The following is an 18,725-nucleotide window of genomic DNA, read 5'->3' as shown; positions in this document are numbered from 1 at the left end:
GGAGTTTACTTTATAGCACATATATAAGCAAAGCCCATGCCCTTTCCTTTGGATCTGTGCGACTCTAATTTAGGTAGTTATCAGAGGACAAACAGGCGCTCAGAGATGACATCACTATTCCAGCCTGGCAACCAACAGCTTTGTTCCCATTACAGCGATAGCATGGAGAAAAACAAAGGAAAGAGGATAGGAAGCAGAGTTGAAAAACGCCTGTTTCTATGATGGCTTGATTATGTCTGACGACTCAGTAGTAATTATCAATTGAAGACTGGGCATTGGGTTCGGCAGTGTGACAATCAAGACTGAACCTACATTTAATGGGGCTGACGTGATGACACTGGGGAAAGAAATAGAGATGAAGAATGTCCAGATATTTAAAGATTTTAATGAGAGTATAGTTTTAATATGTTTTAAAGTTATTTCTAAATTATTATCAATAGAAAATGTAAACACTGTGAAAATGTTATAATGAAAAACAGCAGTTCTCCACACCACTTCTAACACGGAGTTCTTTTTTTTTTTTTTTTTTTTTTTTTTTTGGTTTTTCGAGACAGGGTTTCTCTGTATTGTTTTGGAGGCTGTCCTGGAACTCGCTCTGTAGACCAGGCTGGCCTCGAACTCACAGAGATCTGCCTGCCTCTGCCTCCCGAGTGCTGGGATTAAAGGCATGTGCCACCAATGCCCGGCTTAAAACGGAGTTCTTTCCATATTTTTGGTAGTTATTTCCCCCTCGAGTATATATACGTCCACACTAAAAAGGTTTCAACTTGATTATGTATTCTGAATAGATGAGCATTTGTATATAGTAGCCAACATCCCCAGGAAAATAGAAGGATGTCTCCTTCCCAGATGCCACATCCAGCAGGGAGCAGCGCCAGCAATTCTCCAACATTTCCAGAAAAGCCAGGACACACTAGTATAGTAGGTTGCTATTCCCCTTAGACACTACCACATACTATATGCACTGGGCTGCCTGTTTCATACCATTTCTCTCAGATAAATCATGCTTCAGTCCCTTATTGATAAAACATTTGATTTTTATTTTCTTGGTTTTTCGAGGCAGGGTTTCTCTGTATTGTTTTGGAGCCTGTCCTGGAACTCACTCTGTAGACCAGGCTTGGTCTGGAACTCACAGAGATCCACCTGCCTCTGCCTCCCGAGTGCATGCGCCACCACCGCCCGGCAACATTTGATTATTTTTAACTATTTGTTGCTTTTTTAAAAGTCTGAGAGGATGGGAGCTGGAGAGACAGCTCAGCAGTTAAGAGCACTGGCTGCTCTTACAAAGGACTCAGGTTCAATACATGTCATATTGACTCACAATCTTCTGTAACTCTAGTTCCAGGGGATCTGACACCAGAGGGTGTCTCTGCAGGAATCAGGCACACATATGGTACACAGACATACCTGGCAAAAACATCCATGTTCATAAAATCAAAATAAATCTTTTTTCTTAATTCTGTAAGTGTACGCAGACAGGAAGCGGGCGTTTGTCTGGGCCCAGGGTGTCACTGTGAGTGCAGACACAGCGAGTCTCATCAAGGCAGAACAGGAGGCGCTGACTCCCCCAAAACAGCTCTCCCTACAGTCTGCAGCAGTCACTCAGAGCCTGTGCACCAGACGTTTACTTGCAGGTAAAGTCTGAGCCATTATAGAGGCTAATCAGATCTACTTATAAAAAGCATCTTATATATATGCTTAAGACAGAAAAAAGACTTACCGTCCAAAATTTTATAAAATACTCTAAAACTGTTGCAGCCACAAAAAGGCAATACAGTAGGGAATACAACAAAAACAGCATGAAGAATTTGTAATTAGTAAATCCCACACAGTTATTCACCCTAGAAGAATACAGAAAGTAACATTATAAAATTAGATAAATCACAGATATACAGAAATAGAAAGCAAAATAGGGTCTCAGGGCTGGTGGGAGTGGCGTATAGTGAGTGTCTCATGAAACAGCTCAGCTCTCTAAGATGTGAAAATCCTGGTGCTTGTACCAAAATGGGAATATACCTAATATTACTGAGCTTACAGAGATGGTTAAGATGGCAAATTAATGTATGCCTTGTAGTCATAAGGGGGGAAAGGGAATCAGAGAGCTTATGTCATTATTACTTGGAAACAGGTCAAGTAGAAAACAAACACTATCTTAACTAATGGATGTTTTAAATTCATGTAATATAGATTTTTGCGGTTCTAATGTAGTGATATTTTGTTTATGATCTAACAAATAAAGCTTGAAGATCAGAGTACAAAACTCGTCACACTACTTAGCCATAGAGGCCTGGCAGTGGTGGCACACACCTGTAATCCCAGCACCTGAGAGACAGAGGTAGTTGGATCTCTGTTAGTTCAAGGCCACCTTGAGCTACAGGAAATTAATCCAGTCTGAAAAGGAAACAGCTCATACAAAGGTGATCTCAGCACTTGGGATCCCATACCTTGAATCCCAGCACTAGGGAGGAATATAAGGTAGGAGGAGTCAGGAGCTCATTGCAGTCTGAGGAGCAGTGCAGTCGGGAGCAGTCTGAGGTTCAGTGGACACCCCTTTGGTGTGAGCATTGGTAGAGATGAGAACTCTCTAGTGGCTGGCCACTTTGCTTCTCTGATCTTCAGCTTTAACCTCAATATCTGTCTCTGGGCTTTTATTATTTGTGCTACATTATAATGTTAATTTTTAACATGTTACCATCTGGATTATTTATCAGGAAATATTTCTAAAGGAAAAAATATAAATGTCCATATCTATGCACGTACCTGCGTGCGTGCGTGTGTGCGTGCATGCGTGTGTGTACATTAGTAATTTAACTGAGCTCAAACATAGGAATACTGGAGCAGGGTATATGGTTTTAGTCATAGAGAGCACATGCTTAGAATGTATAGTGACCCTGAATTTAAATACCAGCACCAATAGGAAAAAAAGGTTACTAAAGAAAATCATTCTCAATTTCTTTCTTCTAATGCCCATCCCTTACCCTCTTGACTTAGGCGATTTCTACTATTGTTCATACATACCATGGACAGTGATGATCCATCTTAAGAACACATCTAGGAAGAAACATAAGAAAATTCATACAGAAAAATTCTGACTCTAATTTCTCATTATTTTATTCAACTTAAAATATCCCCTTTGAACTAAATCTTTGAGAACCAATCAAGAAACCTCAGGTAACTTCTGCTACTTCCGTTAAGTACCTTCCAAGGTAAATAGTCACTAGTTTTTACACTGTCAATTCACCACAGCTAGCACATTAAACCATACCAAATGACATCTTACTATTCAGGTCTGGGAATGATTCTTGGTACATCAGAAGGCCCAGTTAGACATCAGCTAAGGAGATGAACAGATGACCTCTAGTGTTATAAGCATGTGCAGATCAAGATGTCAGTCATCAGAAGTGCGCACACCACACACTAGCACACGGATTGAGATGGCTGCTTGTTTTCCTACATTCTTTAACATCAAGTTTCACCATGATGACCACTACTACACTTTATCATAAGAACACCAAAACAAAACCAAACTTTTCTCCCTCTAGAGTATTATTTATACATGTAGAAAGTGAGAGTACAAGCCAGGCATTGGTAGCATATGCCTTGAATCCCAGCACTTGTGAGGCAGAGGCAGTTGGATCTCTGTAAGTTAGACCAGCTTGGTCTACAAGAGCTAGTTCCAGGACAGCCTCCAAAGCCACAGAGAAACCTTGTCTCGAAAAACTTAAAAAAAAAAGTGATAGTACAGATTTCATAAAGAAAGAATGAGAAACCCAACACCCAGAAACTTGTATGTCTTGTCAGGCTTGGATTAGTCAAGAGTTTTAAGCTAACATCTTTCCATTACCATACTACCTTCTCATATGAAAACAAGGATTAAGATGAACCAAATGGCAACTGAAAACAATTATAGAATTTACTTCAGTGATTTTTTTTGGTTTTAATATCAATATCGATAATAAAAAACCAAGAAAGTATCATCATAGTCTCTTTAGTCCATGAAGTGGTCATATTTTACAAGGAGGTTATAACCATTGGCTCATCAACATCACATTAAGTGTAAGTGCAGAGACAGGGTTTCTCTGTGTAGTCCTGGCTGTCCTTGAACTCAAGACATCCCTACTGACGCTCAGAGGATGAAAGGCATGCACCACCATGCCTGGCTAGAAAGCACATTTAAAAGTAAAATTTTACTCAACTAGCAGAGAAATGGTTATCAAAAACTTCCAGTGTATTCTAGTTTACATAAATATTTGTGTTAGTTCTATATCTAAATCAAATAATGGGAAAGGATGAAGTGTTTTGCTAAATATGCAGAAGCATGTAAAATGTTCCTGTTGCCAAATTCCAGGGTAGGGTTTAAGGAAAACAGAGTTAACACTCACCTGTCACACGCAGAGCAGTGATGAGCCCGGTCAGGTTTAATCAACTGACATTTTTCACAGTATCGGACAGCTAGAGAGAAGAAAAAAGAAACTCAAAAGGAGTGCAAACTTAGCAGATCTATAAAGTCTGACTTTTGAAATATACCAAATTTAAAATTTAAAAATATCAAAATGCACCAGAGAGCATCTCAAACAAAATGTCACAAGAAAAGGGGCCTCATAATGTATCTTCCCAGAATTTTCCAAACTAATAAAGTAGATCCAAAGTAAGTGACTTTCAGAAGGCCAAACACCACAGCAGACAGTAGAACTAGGCCAGAACCCAGGTCCGCTGAGTTCCAAACCCAGTGCTTTGTTGATTACAGCACGATGTCTGTAACCGATTACCACCATACTTCAAGGCATTCACCTCTGCACCCATCCCTGCTCTAGACCAGTAACAGTTCATTTTTGGAACAAACAAAAACCTCTTTCCAACTAAAATTCTAATACATGCTGTATTATTGCCTAGTTCACATTCAATTGTTCAAGACACTAATCACCTACTATGTGCTAGTTAATCTAAACAAAAATCCCTACTTTGGGAAGCTTATACACTTTACATTGTAGGGACTAAGAGAATCAATGAAATACACAGCACATTAGACAATGACAGTGAACAATAAGGAGTTAGAGGATAAGGGTTTAGCTCAGACAGCAGAGTGCTAGCCTGCCTCTCATGCATGAAGCTCTAGGTTTGAAGGGCACCATTGCATGTACAAAATGTAGTGGGGCGCGCCTGTAATCCCAGCACCTGGAAGCTCGAGCAGAAGGATCAGAAGTTCAAGGTCATTATCAACTACACAGGGAGTTTGAGGGTAATCTGGGATGCATGAAACGAGAGAAAAACAAACAAAACACCCCTTTATCTTGGAAAATTAAGACTCCAGTTAGAAGGAACAGACTCAGTTACAGAAAACTGCTTGCTCATTTGAACGGCAACACATATGGGGACTGGAAAGATGGCTCAGTGGTCAAAAGCAGTTGCTGCTTGCTCTTCCAGAGGGGATCAGGGTTCAGTTCCCAGCACCTATCGAAAATGACTCACAACCATCTATAACTCTAGCTCAGGCCTCTGGTCTCCCTAGCATACATACCTACATGCAGACACACACACACCTACACCTAATTAAAAAAATCTTTAAAAAATAACAAATAGGAATGCTCATTACAGCTACTTTAAATAATAAAATACCAGGATGATCTCCCTTTAAAAAATGTATGAATGTTGTGCCTGAATGTATATTTTGTACAATCCATTTGTGCCTGGTGGCCTTGAATTCCAGAAAAGGGCATCAGAACCCTAGGAACTAGAATTACACACAGTTGTGGGCTGCCATGTGGGTGCTAGGAAGTCCTGGGTCCTGCTGAGCCATTTTCAAGTTCCTAGGAATAATTGTATACATGAAATGGCTAAATACTTTATGATGTGTCTGTATAGTAAGTACACTGTTCTTGAGAACAAGAGTTTCCCACAAAAAACACATACTCCATTTAGGGAAAGACAGCAGGCTGAAGATGGCACCACTAACCCTAAGTCTACACACCAAACAGAAACTGAAGGCTGCATGTGCAGTAAGGTCAGGAGCAGAGAGAGAGAAGCTAAGCACCTATGTTTGTCTCTTCCTCTCCATCCTCCCGCCACTCGGCTTGTGACAGCTGTGCATATACACAGGTGCAGGGATGGAATGAAATCAAACAGGCCTTACAAGAACATGGGTTGGAGGTGGCTGTGGTGAGAATTTAATCCAGCACTTGGAAGGCAGAGGCAGGTGGATTACTGTGAGTTCAAGGTTGGCATGATCTACATATCAAATTCTAAGACTACAAATATTGAAATCCTCCCTAAAGGAGGGATGGAGGGAGGAAGGGAGGAAGAAAGAAAATTGTACTTAACAAAAGCAGATAAAGCTAAAACAGTTGCGATCAAAGGAAACTTCAGTTTCTTATACAGCAGCCACAAAAGGACAGTGCTGAAGACAGAAATAGAGCAGGTGCTGCTGGGGTGTCCCTTCATTTGTTCAATGAATACTTGAGAGTTTCTACGTATGATAAATACTGCCCATTTCTAGAAATAAAGGTGAACACAGCAAACCTGTCTCCTGCTTCCATGGCACTAGACTTTAAATGGAAATCTGTTTTCTGTGAGCCTGAAGGTTCAAATAGTAACTCATTCAAGTACAGGTATCCTTTCACAACTGGAAACCCAGAATGGCTCTGACTGGATGAACAGATACTGAACTGAAAGGACGACTCAGGGTTCCTGGTATGTGCTGGGGCAAAATGTCAGATCCCTCTGAAATCACAGGAATGAGGTCCAGGGTGCAGCTTCCCACTGATAAAATGTGCCAGAAATGAAGATATGCTGAAGAGATATTTGGGCCCCCTTTTAGGCTGTCAAACTACTGAAACAATGGATACCAAGACATGGGAATTTCTCCAAGGATCTCCTGCAGGAAGAAGGTAGGCCAAGGTCCTGGGACAGCCAGAAGAGGAACTTGTCTCCCAGGATTACGTGAGAGAAGCTCACGGAGAGATGAGATGCAGAGAGGCACAGTGCCACACCCTGACCAGGACCGACTGGTCTCATATTCAAACTTTACCCTGAAGTTAGGACACCAAAGATGAACTCGGGGAGGTTACCAAATTATCTCATCTCTCTTCCCTATATGGACACATGGAATAAACCTCAGGGGGGAAATTCTGATTTTCATGACGCTTTAATTGGTTTATTAAAGCGAACAACTTAGCCTGGCGTGTTAAAGGGCTGCCAAGGCAAAGTTGACATTGAACCGTGTGTACAGCTGCAACTCCACCTGATACCAGGCACACAGCACAACACTTAGAAGGTGACTTCATATGATAAGATCCTTAAATCTGCTCTAAGTTAAGAAGAAAACTATTAAACATAACGAATGATTGCAGTACAGTGGTGTCACAGCTTCATGGCTAAAAATGATGGCTGAGGACTGGGGCTACATCCCAGTGGTAGAGTGTCTGTCTAGCCTTAGAGAGGCCCTGAGTGCAATCCCATCACCATGGGGGTGGGAGGTAGTAGCTAAAATACAATACACTCCTGTGGAGGTGAGAAATAGAACACAGCCAAATCTGCCTTTAACTCCAGCTCTTGCAGAGGCAAAGGCAGGCAGATCTCTGTAAGTTCAACGCCAGCCTGGTCTATATAGTGAATTACAGGACAACCAGGACTATATAGGAAGATCCTGTCTCAAAAATAAAGAAGAAACTGGCTGGCCTTTAATTTGCTCAGTCCTCCTGCCTTCATACCCTGAATCCTGGGATTATAGGCAGGAATCCATGCTTAGGCCTAGTTAAGCGACAAATTTTTATATCAATGGCTATTTACCTTTAGGGCAATGGTTCTCAACCTTCCTAATGCTACCACCCTTTAATACAATACAGTTCCTCACTGTGTGGTGACCCTTAACCATAAAATTATTTCTGTTGCTACCTCATAACTGTGATTTTGCTACTGTTATGAACTGTAATGTAAATATCTGTGTTTTCCAATGGGCTTAGGCAACCCTGTGAAAGGGTCATTTGACCCACAGGTTGAAAAACACTGCTTTAGGGGCACATGTACTAGTTCAAAACTGGATGATCTTAGCCAGGTGTGGTAGTACATGTCTTTAATCCCAGCACTCAGGAGGCAGAGGCAGGTGGATCTCTGTGAGTTTGAGACCAGCCTGGTCTACAAGAGCTAGTTCCAGGACAGCCTCCAAAGTCACAGAGAAACCCTGTCTCGAAAACAAAAACAAAACAAAACAAAAAAAAGAGCCAGATGGTGTTGGCACACACACCGTTAATCCTAGCACTCAGGAGGCAGAGGCAGGCGGATCTCTGAGTTTAGAGCCAGCCTGGTCTGCAGAGGCAGGCGGATCTCTGAGTTTAGAGCCAGCCTGGTCTACAGAGGGAGTTCCAAGACAAGCAAGGCTTCAGAGACCAGGAGAAAGTCTGTCTCCACTGCCTTGGCACAGGATCTACCGAGCAGGAAGCTGGCTGTTCTGGCTAGAGCTCTCAGGAAGCACCTGTCCCCACCCTGCACGGGTACAGGCATTTTTACATAGGTGCTGGGGATTCAAACTCCAGTCTCATGCTCGCACAGCAAGCATTCTTTACCCACTGAGCCATCTCTCCAATCCACTGTTCTGTCTTACGTCTCTAAAATCCCAGTACCTCCCTACCGCCCTTAAGCTATTGCAGATAATTAAAACCTTTTTTTCTTTTTTTCAAAGACAGTTTCATTATGTGGCCTAGGCTAGCCTAGAACTATGTAAGACCACAGTCAGGATTTATTTGTAGTCACAAAGGTTAAGCTCCCTGTATGTGTGATCTGTCACTGAGAAGCCCACTGAGTTCTGAAATTAGAATACTTGGATTCAAATTCTGTTTTCTTCACATACAGCCTTGTGTGATCTTGAACAAGTATTCAACCTGTGTCAGTAGGGATTCAAAGTGATATACCACTGACATCCTGAGTCACAGGACAGGGACTCTCTCAGAGTAATCACTGTTGGCTTTTCCTGCAGTCAGCCAGAATGCACAAGTTCATTTATAATTGCACTCAAATGCCTGCAATCTACCTGATTCCATCCCAGCACTCTAAAGGCCACAGCAGGGGTTCAAGGCCAGTCTGAGCTACACAGCATAGGCTACACCACCATCGTCAATTTAGTCTTGCTGTTGCCTGGGCCCATGCTTCCTTCAGGAAGCCGCCTAAGAGCCCCCACCTGCCCTCTGATTTCTCTGCTGCTTTTCACCGATCTCACAGCACCTTGGGCTCGTTCTCATTATTGTGACATGATTGCCCCAGGACAGTATGTGCACACGAGACTACAATATTGTGAGTTTAAATGGGTTCTTGTGTGTAGAACTCAGTACAGAGGAACCATTCAGCTGCTACTATTTATAATTTAAACAATTTCCTATAATAATGTGACCAACCCAAAGGAAGCAAGCTGCTGTCTCAGTTGACCCTTAGGAGGGGAACTGTCTCAGAGGAAACAGGCAGGGTAGAACCAGGCAAATAAACTATCCTAGTTAGGGTTGCCATTGCTGAGATGAAGCACCACGACCACAAGCCAGTTGGGGAGGGAAGGGTTGATGTGGCTCACACTTCACACCACAGTCCATCACTGAAGGAAGCCAGGACAGGAACTCAAGCAGGGCAGGATACCGGGGGCAGGAGCTGATGCAGACCATGGAGGGGAGCTGCTTACTGGCTTTGCTCAACATGGCTTGCTCAGCCTGCTTTCTTATAGAACCCAGGACCACTAGCCCAGGGATGGCCCCACCCACAATGGATTGGGCCCTTACCCATCAATTACTAATTAAGAAAAGGTTCAACAGTCTTATGCACAGTCCCATCTTATGGAAGCATTTTCTCAACTGAGGCTCCCTCCTCTCTGATGATTCTAGCTTGGGCTATGACGACATAAAACAAGTCAGCACATAGTTTATAGTCACGGCCTTACAAAACCTTATTCTGGCCAATTTTCTCCCTGTTGTGTTGTCTTCACTTCTCCCCATTTCTCATATATTCTTAATTTCTTGTATTACTAGTCAGGATGTGGAATAGCTAAATTCCAACCAGAATTTTCAGATGATAGTGTATTAGGAATAGTACTTGGAAGTTTCAGTCAAGAAGGCTGAGTGTTAGGGAAAAAGGGGACAAGACAAACTAAACCCAGATTTACATTAGAGTAAACCCCTCGGAGAACCTGACTTAATATAGGTAACTATCCATTTACATCTGAAATACCACACATGATACACTAAACAGGAACTCGTGTTCCTGGCATGACCCAGTCATTAGTCAAGCCAAGCAGACCTACCCTGACAGAGACACATATTTAAAACTCCTTTGCCAAGTTCAGATTCTTTCTCTTACCTTTTGAAGCTGATGTGGTGTAGACTGGCAAGTCTCTGGCCGCTCTTCTCAAAATGTCTTGCTGTCTTTCTTGGCTGAACTCCTTCTCATAACGTTCTTTTTCAGAGTTTGACAAGTAGAACTAGAGAGAGAGAAAGAACTGTTGAATCTGTAATTCTCAGCTAGTGTGCTGAGGAAAAGGTTTATCTGAAACAGGGGGAGGATCCCAAATACTCTTGCTTCATGAAAGCAAAACTTGTTTCCAACTGAACTTTATGTACATTTTAACAAAACTGCACAGATTAAAATCGTTAGGTTGGGCAATGGTGGCACATGCCTTAAATCGCCGCACTCGGGAGGCAGAGAGGTGAATCTCTGTGAGTTTGAGGCCAGCCTGGTCTACATAGTGGGTTCCAGGATAGGCTTCAAAGCTACAGAGAAACCCTGTCTTGGAAAAAAAAAAAAGATGCTCATTGCTTTTTTTTTTTTTTTGGTTTTTTTTTGGTTTTTAGAGACAGGGTTTCTCTGTATTGTTTTAGAGGCTGTCCTGGTACTTGGCTCTATAGACCAGGCTGGCCTCTGCTTCCCGAGTGCTGGGATTAAAGGCATGCGCCACCAACGCCCAGCAGATGCACACTGTCTTAAGGTGAAAGTCTACAGACACTTTCATAAGCTCACAGGCACTTGAACACTTTCAGAAAGAAAAGTAAAATATTTAGCAGAGAATCTGGCCAGCAATCTGCAATTCCTCTGGGCTGACATCTCAAGTCTGCAACAGAATTCCAGACCTCAGCCTGATTGCACTTCCACTCATCATCACCATTGCTGTGCTGGTTTGAATTAAGAATTCAGATAGGTATGGCCCCCATAGACTCCTGTGTTTGACTGCCTGACCCAGAGGGAGTGCCACTATTAGGAGGGATGGCCTTGTTGGAGGAAATGTCACTGTCGAGGTGGACTCTGAGGGCTCATATATGCTCAAGCCACGCCCAGTGTGATAGTCTCTCCCTGCTGCCTGCTGATCAAGATGTAAAAAACTCTCAGCTCCTCCAGCACCAAGTCTGCCTGCACAACACCCACTGTGATGATAATGGAGTAAACCTCTGAAACCGTAAGCCATCCCAATTAAATGTTTTCCTTTATGAGTTGCTGTGGTCATGGTGTCTCTTCACAGCAAGAGAAACCCTAACTAAGACAGCTGTAAAACAACGAGAAGCTACAATTTTCAGATACCAGAGTATACAACATTTAATACTACTGAGTATAATTCAAATTAATCTACAACATGCCATTATTACCTTAAATTACATGTCCAGAAAATTTCACTTAAATATTAGACCAAGGATGATGAGCATCAATTAAGCACACACAAAGTCCTGGGTTCAATCCCCAGCAGCAAACAACTAGGAATAAATGCTTTTAAACTATTATCATTGTTTTAAAAGGGACAGTTTTGCTATGCTGCTCAGGGTGATCTCAAACTCCTGAATTCAAGCAATCCTCCCGACTCAGCTTCCTGTGTAGTCAGACTACCAGCTCACTCCAGAGCCTAACCATAAACATATCCTAAAGCAAAACAAAACAGCAGCAATAACAACAGAACAGTAAGAGCTAGGCACTGGGGCTGAACAGACGCTGGCTCAGTGATTAAGAACATCTGCTGTTTTGCAGAGGCAGTGAGTTCAGTTCCCAGCACTGGCATGGCAGCTAAGTGTCCGTAACTCTAATTCCAGGGGACTCAGCGCCCCTTTCTGACCTCCACCAGCACCAAACACACACAGTGCATATTCATACATGCAGGCAGAACAGTCTGTATAAACATAATGACCCTTTAAATTAAAGTTAGGCACCCTTTCAAATGGCACAGGTTCAGAGATGGATAAAAACAGGGCTGGAGAGATGGCTCAGTGGTTAAAAGCACTAACTGCTCTTCCACAGGACCTGGGTTCAGTTCCCAGCACCTATACGGCAGCTTACAACTGTCTGTGCTCCAGGATCCAACATCCTCACACAGACAAACATATAGAAAAATGATTTTTTTTTCTTGGTTTTTTGAGACAGGGTTTCTCTGTGGTTTTGGAGGCTGTCCTGGGACTAGCTCTTGTAGACCAGGTTGGTCTCGAACTCACAGAGATCTGCCTGGCTCCGCCTCCCGAGTGCTGGGGTTAAAGGCATGCACCACCACCGCCCGGCACCAGAAAAAATGATTTTTTAAAAGATGAATAAAAACAAATATTTCCTTTAAAACAAAGAATTATAAAATACAAACCAAGGTCGGGCGTTGCTGTCACATGCCTTTAATCCCAGCACATGGGAGGCAGAGGCAGGAGGATCTCTGTGAATTCGAGGCTAGCCTGGTCTACAGAGAGAGTGCAAGGATAGGCTCCAAAGCTACATAGAGAAACCCTGTCTCGAAAAACCAAAAAAAAAAAAAAAAAAGATAAAATACAAACCAGTGAAATAGCATTACAGGTGCTGTGCAAGTTGCTGATGGAGAAAACAGACCTACCCAGCAGTAGACTTCTATATTAGAATATCTGTACCTGCCCGGCAAGGTGTGACTACTGGCATAGTAGCAGCAAGACTGTCACTGAAATAATCAACTACCTTTCTGCTAGGACCTGATGTCCACTCCATGAGAGGAAATTGATTCCTGGTAGTCTCAATCTAGAGGTGGGAGCAGGTGTGTGGGGAGCAGGTGTGGGGTGGGGTGGGGCTGGGGATAGGGACACATCACCGCTCTTACTGTTGTTGGCCAAATACATGACACAGTGGGTGACCAGCTAAGGCTAATTGGAGGGTTGGGAATATTCTGTTCCCTGAACTGGCTTGCATAATGGTTAATGTGTGTACTCAATTTTTGTGAAACAATTTTTTGTTTCTTTGTTTTTTGAGGCACCATCTCTCTACTAAGTAGCTCAGGCTGTCCTGGAACTTTCTGTGCAGACCAGACTGGCTTCAAACTCAAGAGATCCAGTTGCCTCTGCCTCCCAAGTGCTGGGATTAAAGGCGTGGACCACCACCGCCGCTACCACCACCACCACCACCACCACCACGCCATGGACCATACTATAATTTTTAACATTTTGAAAAGTTAACATGAAAGAAAGCAATTATATCACTACTATCATCCAATATTTGAATATTAATCCTAAAACAGGAGTATGTTAAAAATTGGAAAACGTCAGTCCTCACATGCATCCCACAGAGACAGGCATGATTTTCTGACAAGAAAACCGAAGCTCAGAAATTAATATGTTCAAATGGATGGCACTAGAAGAAACCATCCTGAGTGAGGTAACCCAGTCACAAAAAGAGAAACATGGTATGTACTCACTCACATATGGATTTTAGACATGAATCAGGGGGAGTGCCAGCATACAATCCATCTGCCAAACCGTCTGGGAAACCGAACCTTCATCTAGCTACTGATGGAAGCAGAGGCAGATACCCACAAACACTGAACTGAACTCCTGGAATCCAGTGTCAGAAAGGGAGAACTGATGGGCAAAAGAGTTAAGACTGGGCTGGTTTAACCCACAGAAACAGTTGACCTGAACAAGGGGGAGCTCTTGGACTCCAGATTGATGGCTGTGTGGAAAACATGGGACTGATCCAGAACCCGTGAATGTGGGTGTCAGTGAGGAGGCCTAGGTAATCTATGGGGCCTTGGGTACTATTTATCCCTGGCGTACAAATAGACTTTGAGTGCCCATGCCACAATATGAGATGCTCTCTTAGCCGGGACTCTTGGGGGGAGGGCCTAGGCCCTGCTCTGGATGACATGACAGTCACTGAAGGATCCACCCTGGGGATTGGAGTGGAGACTGAGTGGGGGGCTGGGGGACCTGGTGGGGAGGGAGGGGGTGGGAGCTGGGATTGACATGTGAAACAAGGCTGTTTCTAACTTAAATTAAAAAAAAAAGAAATTAATGTGTTGAAGAGAAAGAAAGAAAATCAACCTTAAATCATTTTAACAATACAGAGAAATCCTGTCTCAAAAAAAATAAAAATAAAAAATCATCATAACTCTGTGCATGTGTGATGTGTGTGCATGTGTGGTGTGTGTATGTGCATGTGTTGGTGTGTGTGTGCATGTGTGGTGTGTGTGTGTGTGTTGGTGTGTGTGTGTGCATGTGTGGTGTGTGTGTGTGCATGTGTGGTGTGCATGTGTGTGCATGTGTGGTGTGCATGTGTGTGTGTGTACATGCTATCTCACTGTGTCTTCCTGACAAAAGCTATATTATCACGAGTGTGCCACCACCATGCTCAGCCTAGAGAAGCGGCTTCATTACTCTGCTACACTAAATGTCAATGAGGGAGTACTTCATTTGTGCCAAGGCAAGACAGACACCAGTTACAAGACCTACTGCACTTAAATATTTACCTGTATTATTTCCCAAGTGCATCCTCCAAGAGGAGAAATGCAGTCACAGCAAGATGAACCCTAAATAACTGTTTTCCACAGTGGCATGTAATTTAGACACAGCACATTTGTTCATGCCTCAGAAAATACGATGAAGTTTCTAGAAACCAGCCCTTCTTCCTAGCTCAATTCTGACCCTCAATGTTTTACTACAGAGTTTAAGAAAACTCAGCATGCCAGAAAGTGTTAGTATAACTGAACATTTACTATGCTGTCAGTAAATTGTGCTGAGGAACAAGCCAACAACTCACATTCACATTACCAAGGAATTTTACAAATGGAAACAGAACAAATGTATCATGCAAGGTTTTAACACAGGGAACATCATTCCATAGTCAGTTAAAGCATTTGACAATTTACCAACATAGAATTTACCTCTTTGGAGGGGCTAGCGGGAGATGTGAATATTGTCATCCAATAGGACCATACAAACATAACAAAGAACAGATGGAAAGCCACAAGGTAAACAACGGTCTTTCCTGGTAAATAAAAACAAACAATATTTCATTGAGTCCAGGTGAAAACAAGAAAATGCATTACATTAGAAGAGGATGGTCACAAGACATGATTTAATAAAAACTCTTATTTAAATATCAAATATATAAGCTCCTTTAGCTCTATGATTCAACAGTAAGAGATAGTAAGAAATAGCCTATTATTGTATTTCGGGGTTTAAGGTTATAAAATTAACTTTAAACCGTAAGTTTATGAATAAAGGCTGTATTTGGTGAGAGTGGTTACATCGGTTGCTGAGGATCTAAGCTAAAAACACATCTGAACACTTTTGCTCACTGCTTCCTTCCTTTCTTTTTTAAGACTGGTTCTCTACATATCCCTGGCTATTCTGGCACTCACTCTGTAGACCAGGCTGTCCTCGAACTGACAGGCCCACCTGCTTCTATCTTCTGAGTGCTCGGGTTAAAGCTGTGTGCCACCACTCCCAAATGGGTTTGAATTTTTTGCTTTGTTTCTATTTGAGGGCTTCTCTGTGTAACAGTCCTGGCTGTCCTAGAAGTCGCTTTGTAGACCACACTGGCCTTGAGCTCACAGGAAGTCACCTACCTCTCTGCCTCCTGAGTGCTGGGATTAAAGGCGTGCACTACCACACTGCTGCCTTGAAGTTTTGAAAGAGAAATTTGACAGGCTGGCCTTGAATTTACTATGTAGTCCAAGATGACTGGGACTCATGGCCCTCCTGCCTCTGCTTCTCTCATGCTAGGATGGTTAAAGAATGCTAGTGTAACAATGTGCACCCACAGGGGCCACTCACTGTAACTAAGTTTTCCTTAAATGTTAATTCTCAATGAGTTAGAAATTACTTACAAGGACCCATCACTATGAACATTAAGCCAAGGGGAATTGGAAACATAAAGCAAAAAAGTTTTTAATATAACCAAAAATAATGAATAAATTTGAAAACTCAATTCCTGTTTGGGTTAGAGTATTTTGAAATTTATTCTCCTGTTCAACATAGGTTAACAAGAAAAAGCTAGCCACTGTGAGTTTCTACCAGAATCTTTTCCAAATAGATTAATGTCCCACTTGACAACTGGGACTCCAACTATCAACTCACTGATGTAGTATTAATAAGCCTTTTGTTGTATTTTGGAGTTTTTCTATTTGAAACAAGTAGGGTTAGTTTTTGGAAGTGAGACCTGAGACCTGACCTTTTCTTTTTCTTTTTTTTTTGGGTGTGAAATGTCGCACAGTTATACTCTGAAGATAACAAGTTTGAACTCTACTGATTTTTAAGCTCAAAAGTTCTCTCCATTCTCAGAATTTACTTTTCAGAGTGTTCCTCTTTATTATTAACATTTGGCTTAGACTTCAATTAAAACACTATGAAGTCAGTTGCTTAAAAGTGATAAATTAAGCCGGGCGTTGGTGGCACACGCCTTTAATCCCAGCACTTGGGAGGCAGAGGCAAGCAGATCTCTGTGAGTTTGAGACCAGCCTGGTCTACAAGAGCTAGTTCCAGGACAGCCTCCAAAGCCACAGAGAAACCCTGCCTCGAAAAACCAAAAAAAAAAAAAAAAAAAAAAAAAAAAAGTGATAAATTAAGTCTGGCAGTGGTAGCACTTGCCTTTAATCCCAGCACTCGGGAGGCAGAGGCAGCTGGATCTCTGTGAGTTCAAGGACTGTTAAACAGAGAAACCCTGTCTCAGGAAAAAACAAGCAAAAACAAAAAAAGTAAATTAATACATGCGAAACACCAGTGTGCCCTAAAAAACTAGGAGACTTTCTAGTCCCATTTGGCTTTAGCTACTCAAACCTCCATTGCTTCTTCCTGAAAGCCTCTTAGCACATGACATGTACCTTCTTTCTAACCCTTAGGAGTGTGAACACTGGGGCTCAGGGAATTTAATGTCACTTGTAGGAAACCTTTATACTAGAACTGAAATTTACGACTGCTTGAAAAATATCTAAAGTTTTTCACTTCTATCATCGAAGAATGTTTTCCTCCATTTTTTTTTTAGCCAGCATTTAACTAGTCAGCAGTTCTGCTTCTGTGCTAATATCTGAATTCAAAATAAACCTTAATCACCACTTCCTTCCATATTTCCACTAATATTGTCATCCACACTAAAAACCCTGGCCTCTCAGCAAGCTGCATTTCTTTCTCGATGTCGTCTGTTCCCTTGAGGTCAATCTCATAGTCTATTCAGTGACTTAAAAACCACTGATTAGTTGGTTTTTCCTTTGGAAACTCATCTGGGGCTTATCTCCCTTCTCTGACACCGGTTCTGAGGCCATTCACGGACTCTGAAGTTATATTTTACCAGTACTTCCTGTATTCATTTTTCTTTTCCTTAACTGCTTCAATCAAGTTAGCATCTTCACCTACACCGGTGGTTCTCAACCTGTGGGCCTCCACCCCTTTACAAACCTCTACTACCAAAAATATCTCTATTACGATTCATAACAGTAGCAAAAGTATAGTTATGAAGTAGCAATGAAAAATATTTTTTAAATTTATTTACATATTTTTATTACATATGCAGTGTTCTGACTGCATATTTGCCTGCACACCAGAAGAGGGCACCCGATCTCATAATAGATAGTTCTGAGCCACCATGTGACTGCTGGGAACTGAACTCAGGTCCTCTGGAAGAGCAGTCAGTGCTCTTAACCTCTGACTCATCTCTCCAGCCCCAATGAAAATAGTGTTATGGTTGGGTCACCACAACATGAAGAACTGTAGCAGATGGCCACAGCATTAGAAGCCTGAGAACCACTGGACTGTACACTACCAGTTTTAAGACAGATGTCAAAACTGAAGTACTTTAAACTTCTTAGTTACTTACAACTAAGACTAGCATAAACAGACTCTTCAACTCTTCTTTTAACATTTACTATTCCTTGAGGAATGTTCCACTCTCCATGCACACAAACAAACTGGTTTGCTTTAAAATACATTTTCAATTAAATAAATTACGCTATTTGTGATACAATGAACAGACAACTAACAAATAATAAAATACTGATTTTAACTAATTTCAAAAATAAATATTAATAACCGTTAATTGTTCAACTATTTCTGATGTTTTAGAATCCTTTGGGTTTTTGTATGTTGAAATTTTACTTCAGTGGTACTACTAAAGTTTTCTTTAATTCTAGTGAAATTCTTAGGAAGGATTTTCCCTTCCCCAGGCATTGCTTGATTGGTCATTATAAACTCTTGTATTCCCTTGACCTAATAATACAAATTTAAAGTCTACTTATTTAGTTAAGTATCTGTGAATACTAGTGTGCTATTCTGAACAAATACATGGACAATGAACCAATCCCTAGCATTTAGGCATTATGAAAGCAGACAATGAACCAATCCCTAGCATTTAGGCATTATGAAAGCAGACCTGTCCCCAGTGCAGTGATGACTGCTATCAGAATTGAAATGGACAGCTCTGAGGAGCACACAAGGCAGAAATATACAAATTTACATGAAGCAGTACTAGGAGCCTTACCAACACGGCTCCGTTAATCTTTAAGA

General features: G+C 41.9%; 1 protein-coding gene across 12 annotated transcripts in view; it reads right to left on the bottom strand.

The window, feature by feature from the left end:
- Nucleotides 1–18,725, bottom strand: part of Zdhhc20 (zinc finger DHHC-type palmitoyltransferase 20) — a 57,133-nt gene that overhangs the window by 24,399 nt on the left and 14,009 nt on the right. For all 12 annotated transcript variants that reach the window (XR_005875087.1, XR_005875088.1, XR_005875089.1 and 9 more), the window contains 5 exons: nucleotides 15,110–15,213; nucleotides 10,330–10,450; nucleotides 4,383–4,452; nucleotides 3,019–3,051; nucleotides 1,721–1,841 (listed from right to left, as the gene is read on the bottom strand). Coding sequence is in view for 9 of the 12 variants with exons in the window: in XM_013117258.3 (XP_012972712.1) it covers nucleotides 1,721–1,841; nucleotides 3,019–3,051; nucleotides 4,383–4,452; nucleotides 10,330–10,450; nucleotides 15,110–15,213 (449 nt within the window). In the remaining 3 variants the exon portion in view is untranslated. The remainder of the gene's footprint in view (nucleotides 1–1,720; nucleotides 1,842–3,018; nucleotides 3,052–4,382; nucleotides 4,453–10,329; nucleotides 10,451–15,109; nucleotides 15,214–18,725) is intronic.

Source organism: Mesocricetus auratus, unplaced genomic scaffold (assembly GCF_017639785.1).
Source record: "Mesocricetus auratus isolate SY011 unplaced genomic scaffold, BCM_Maur_2.0 Super-Scaffold_100707, whole genome shotgun sequence".
NCBI classification, from domain to species: domain Eukaryota; kingdom Metazoa; phylum Chordata; class Mammalia; order Rodentia; family Cricetidae; genus Mesocricetus; species Mesocricetus auratus.
The sequence above is the reverse complement of the archived record's forward strand: the minus strand, read 5'-3'. Positions and strand labels throughout refer to the sequence as shown.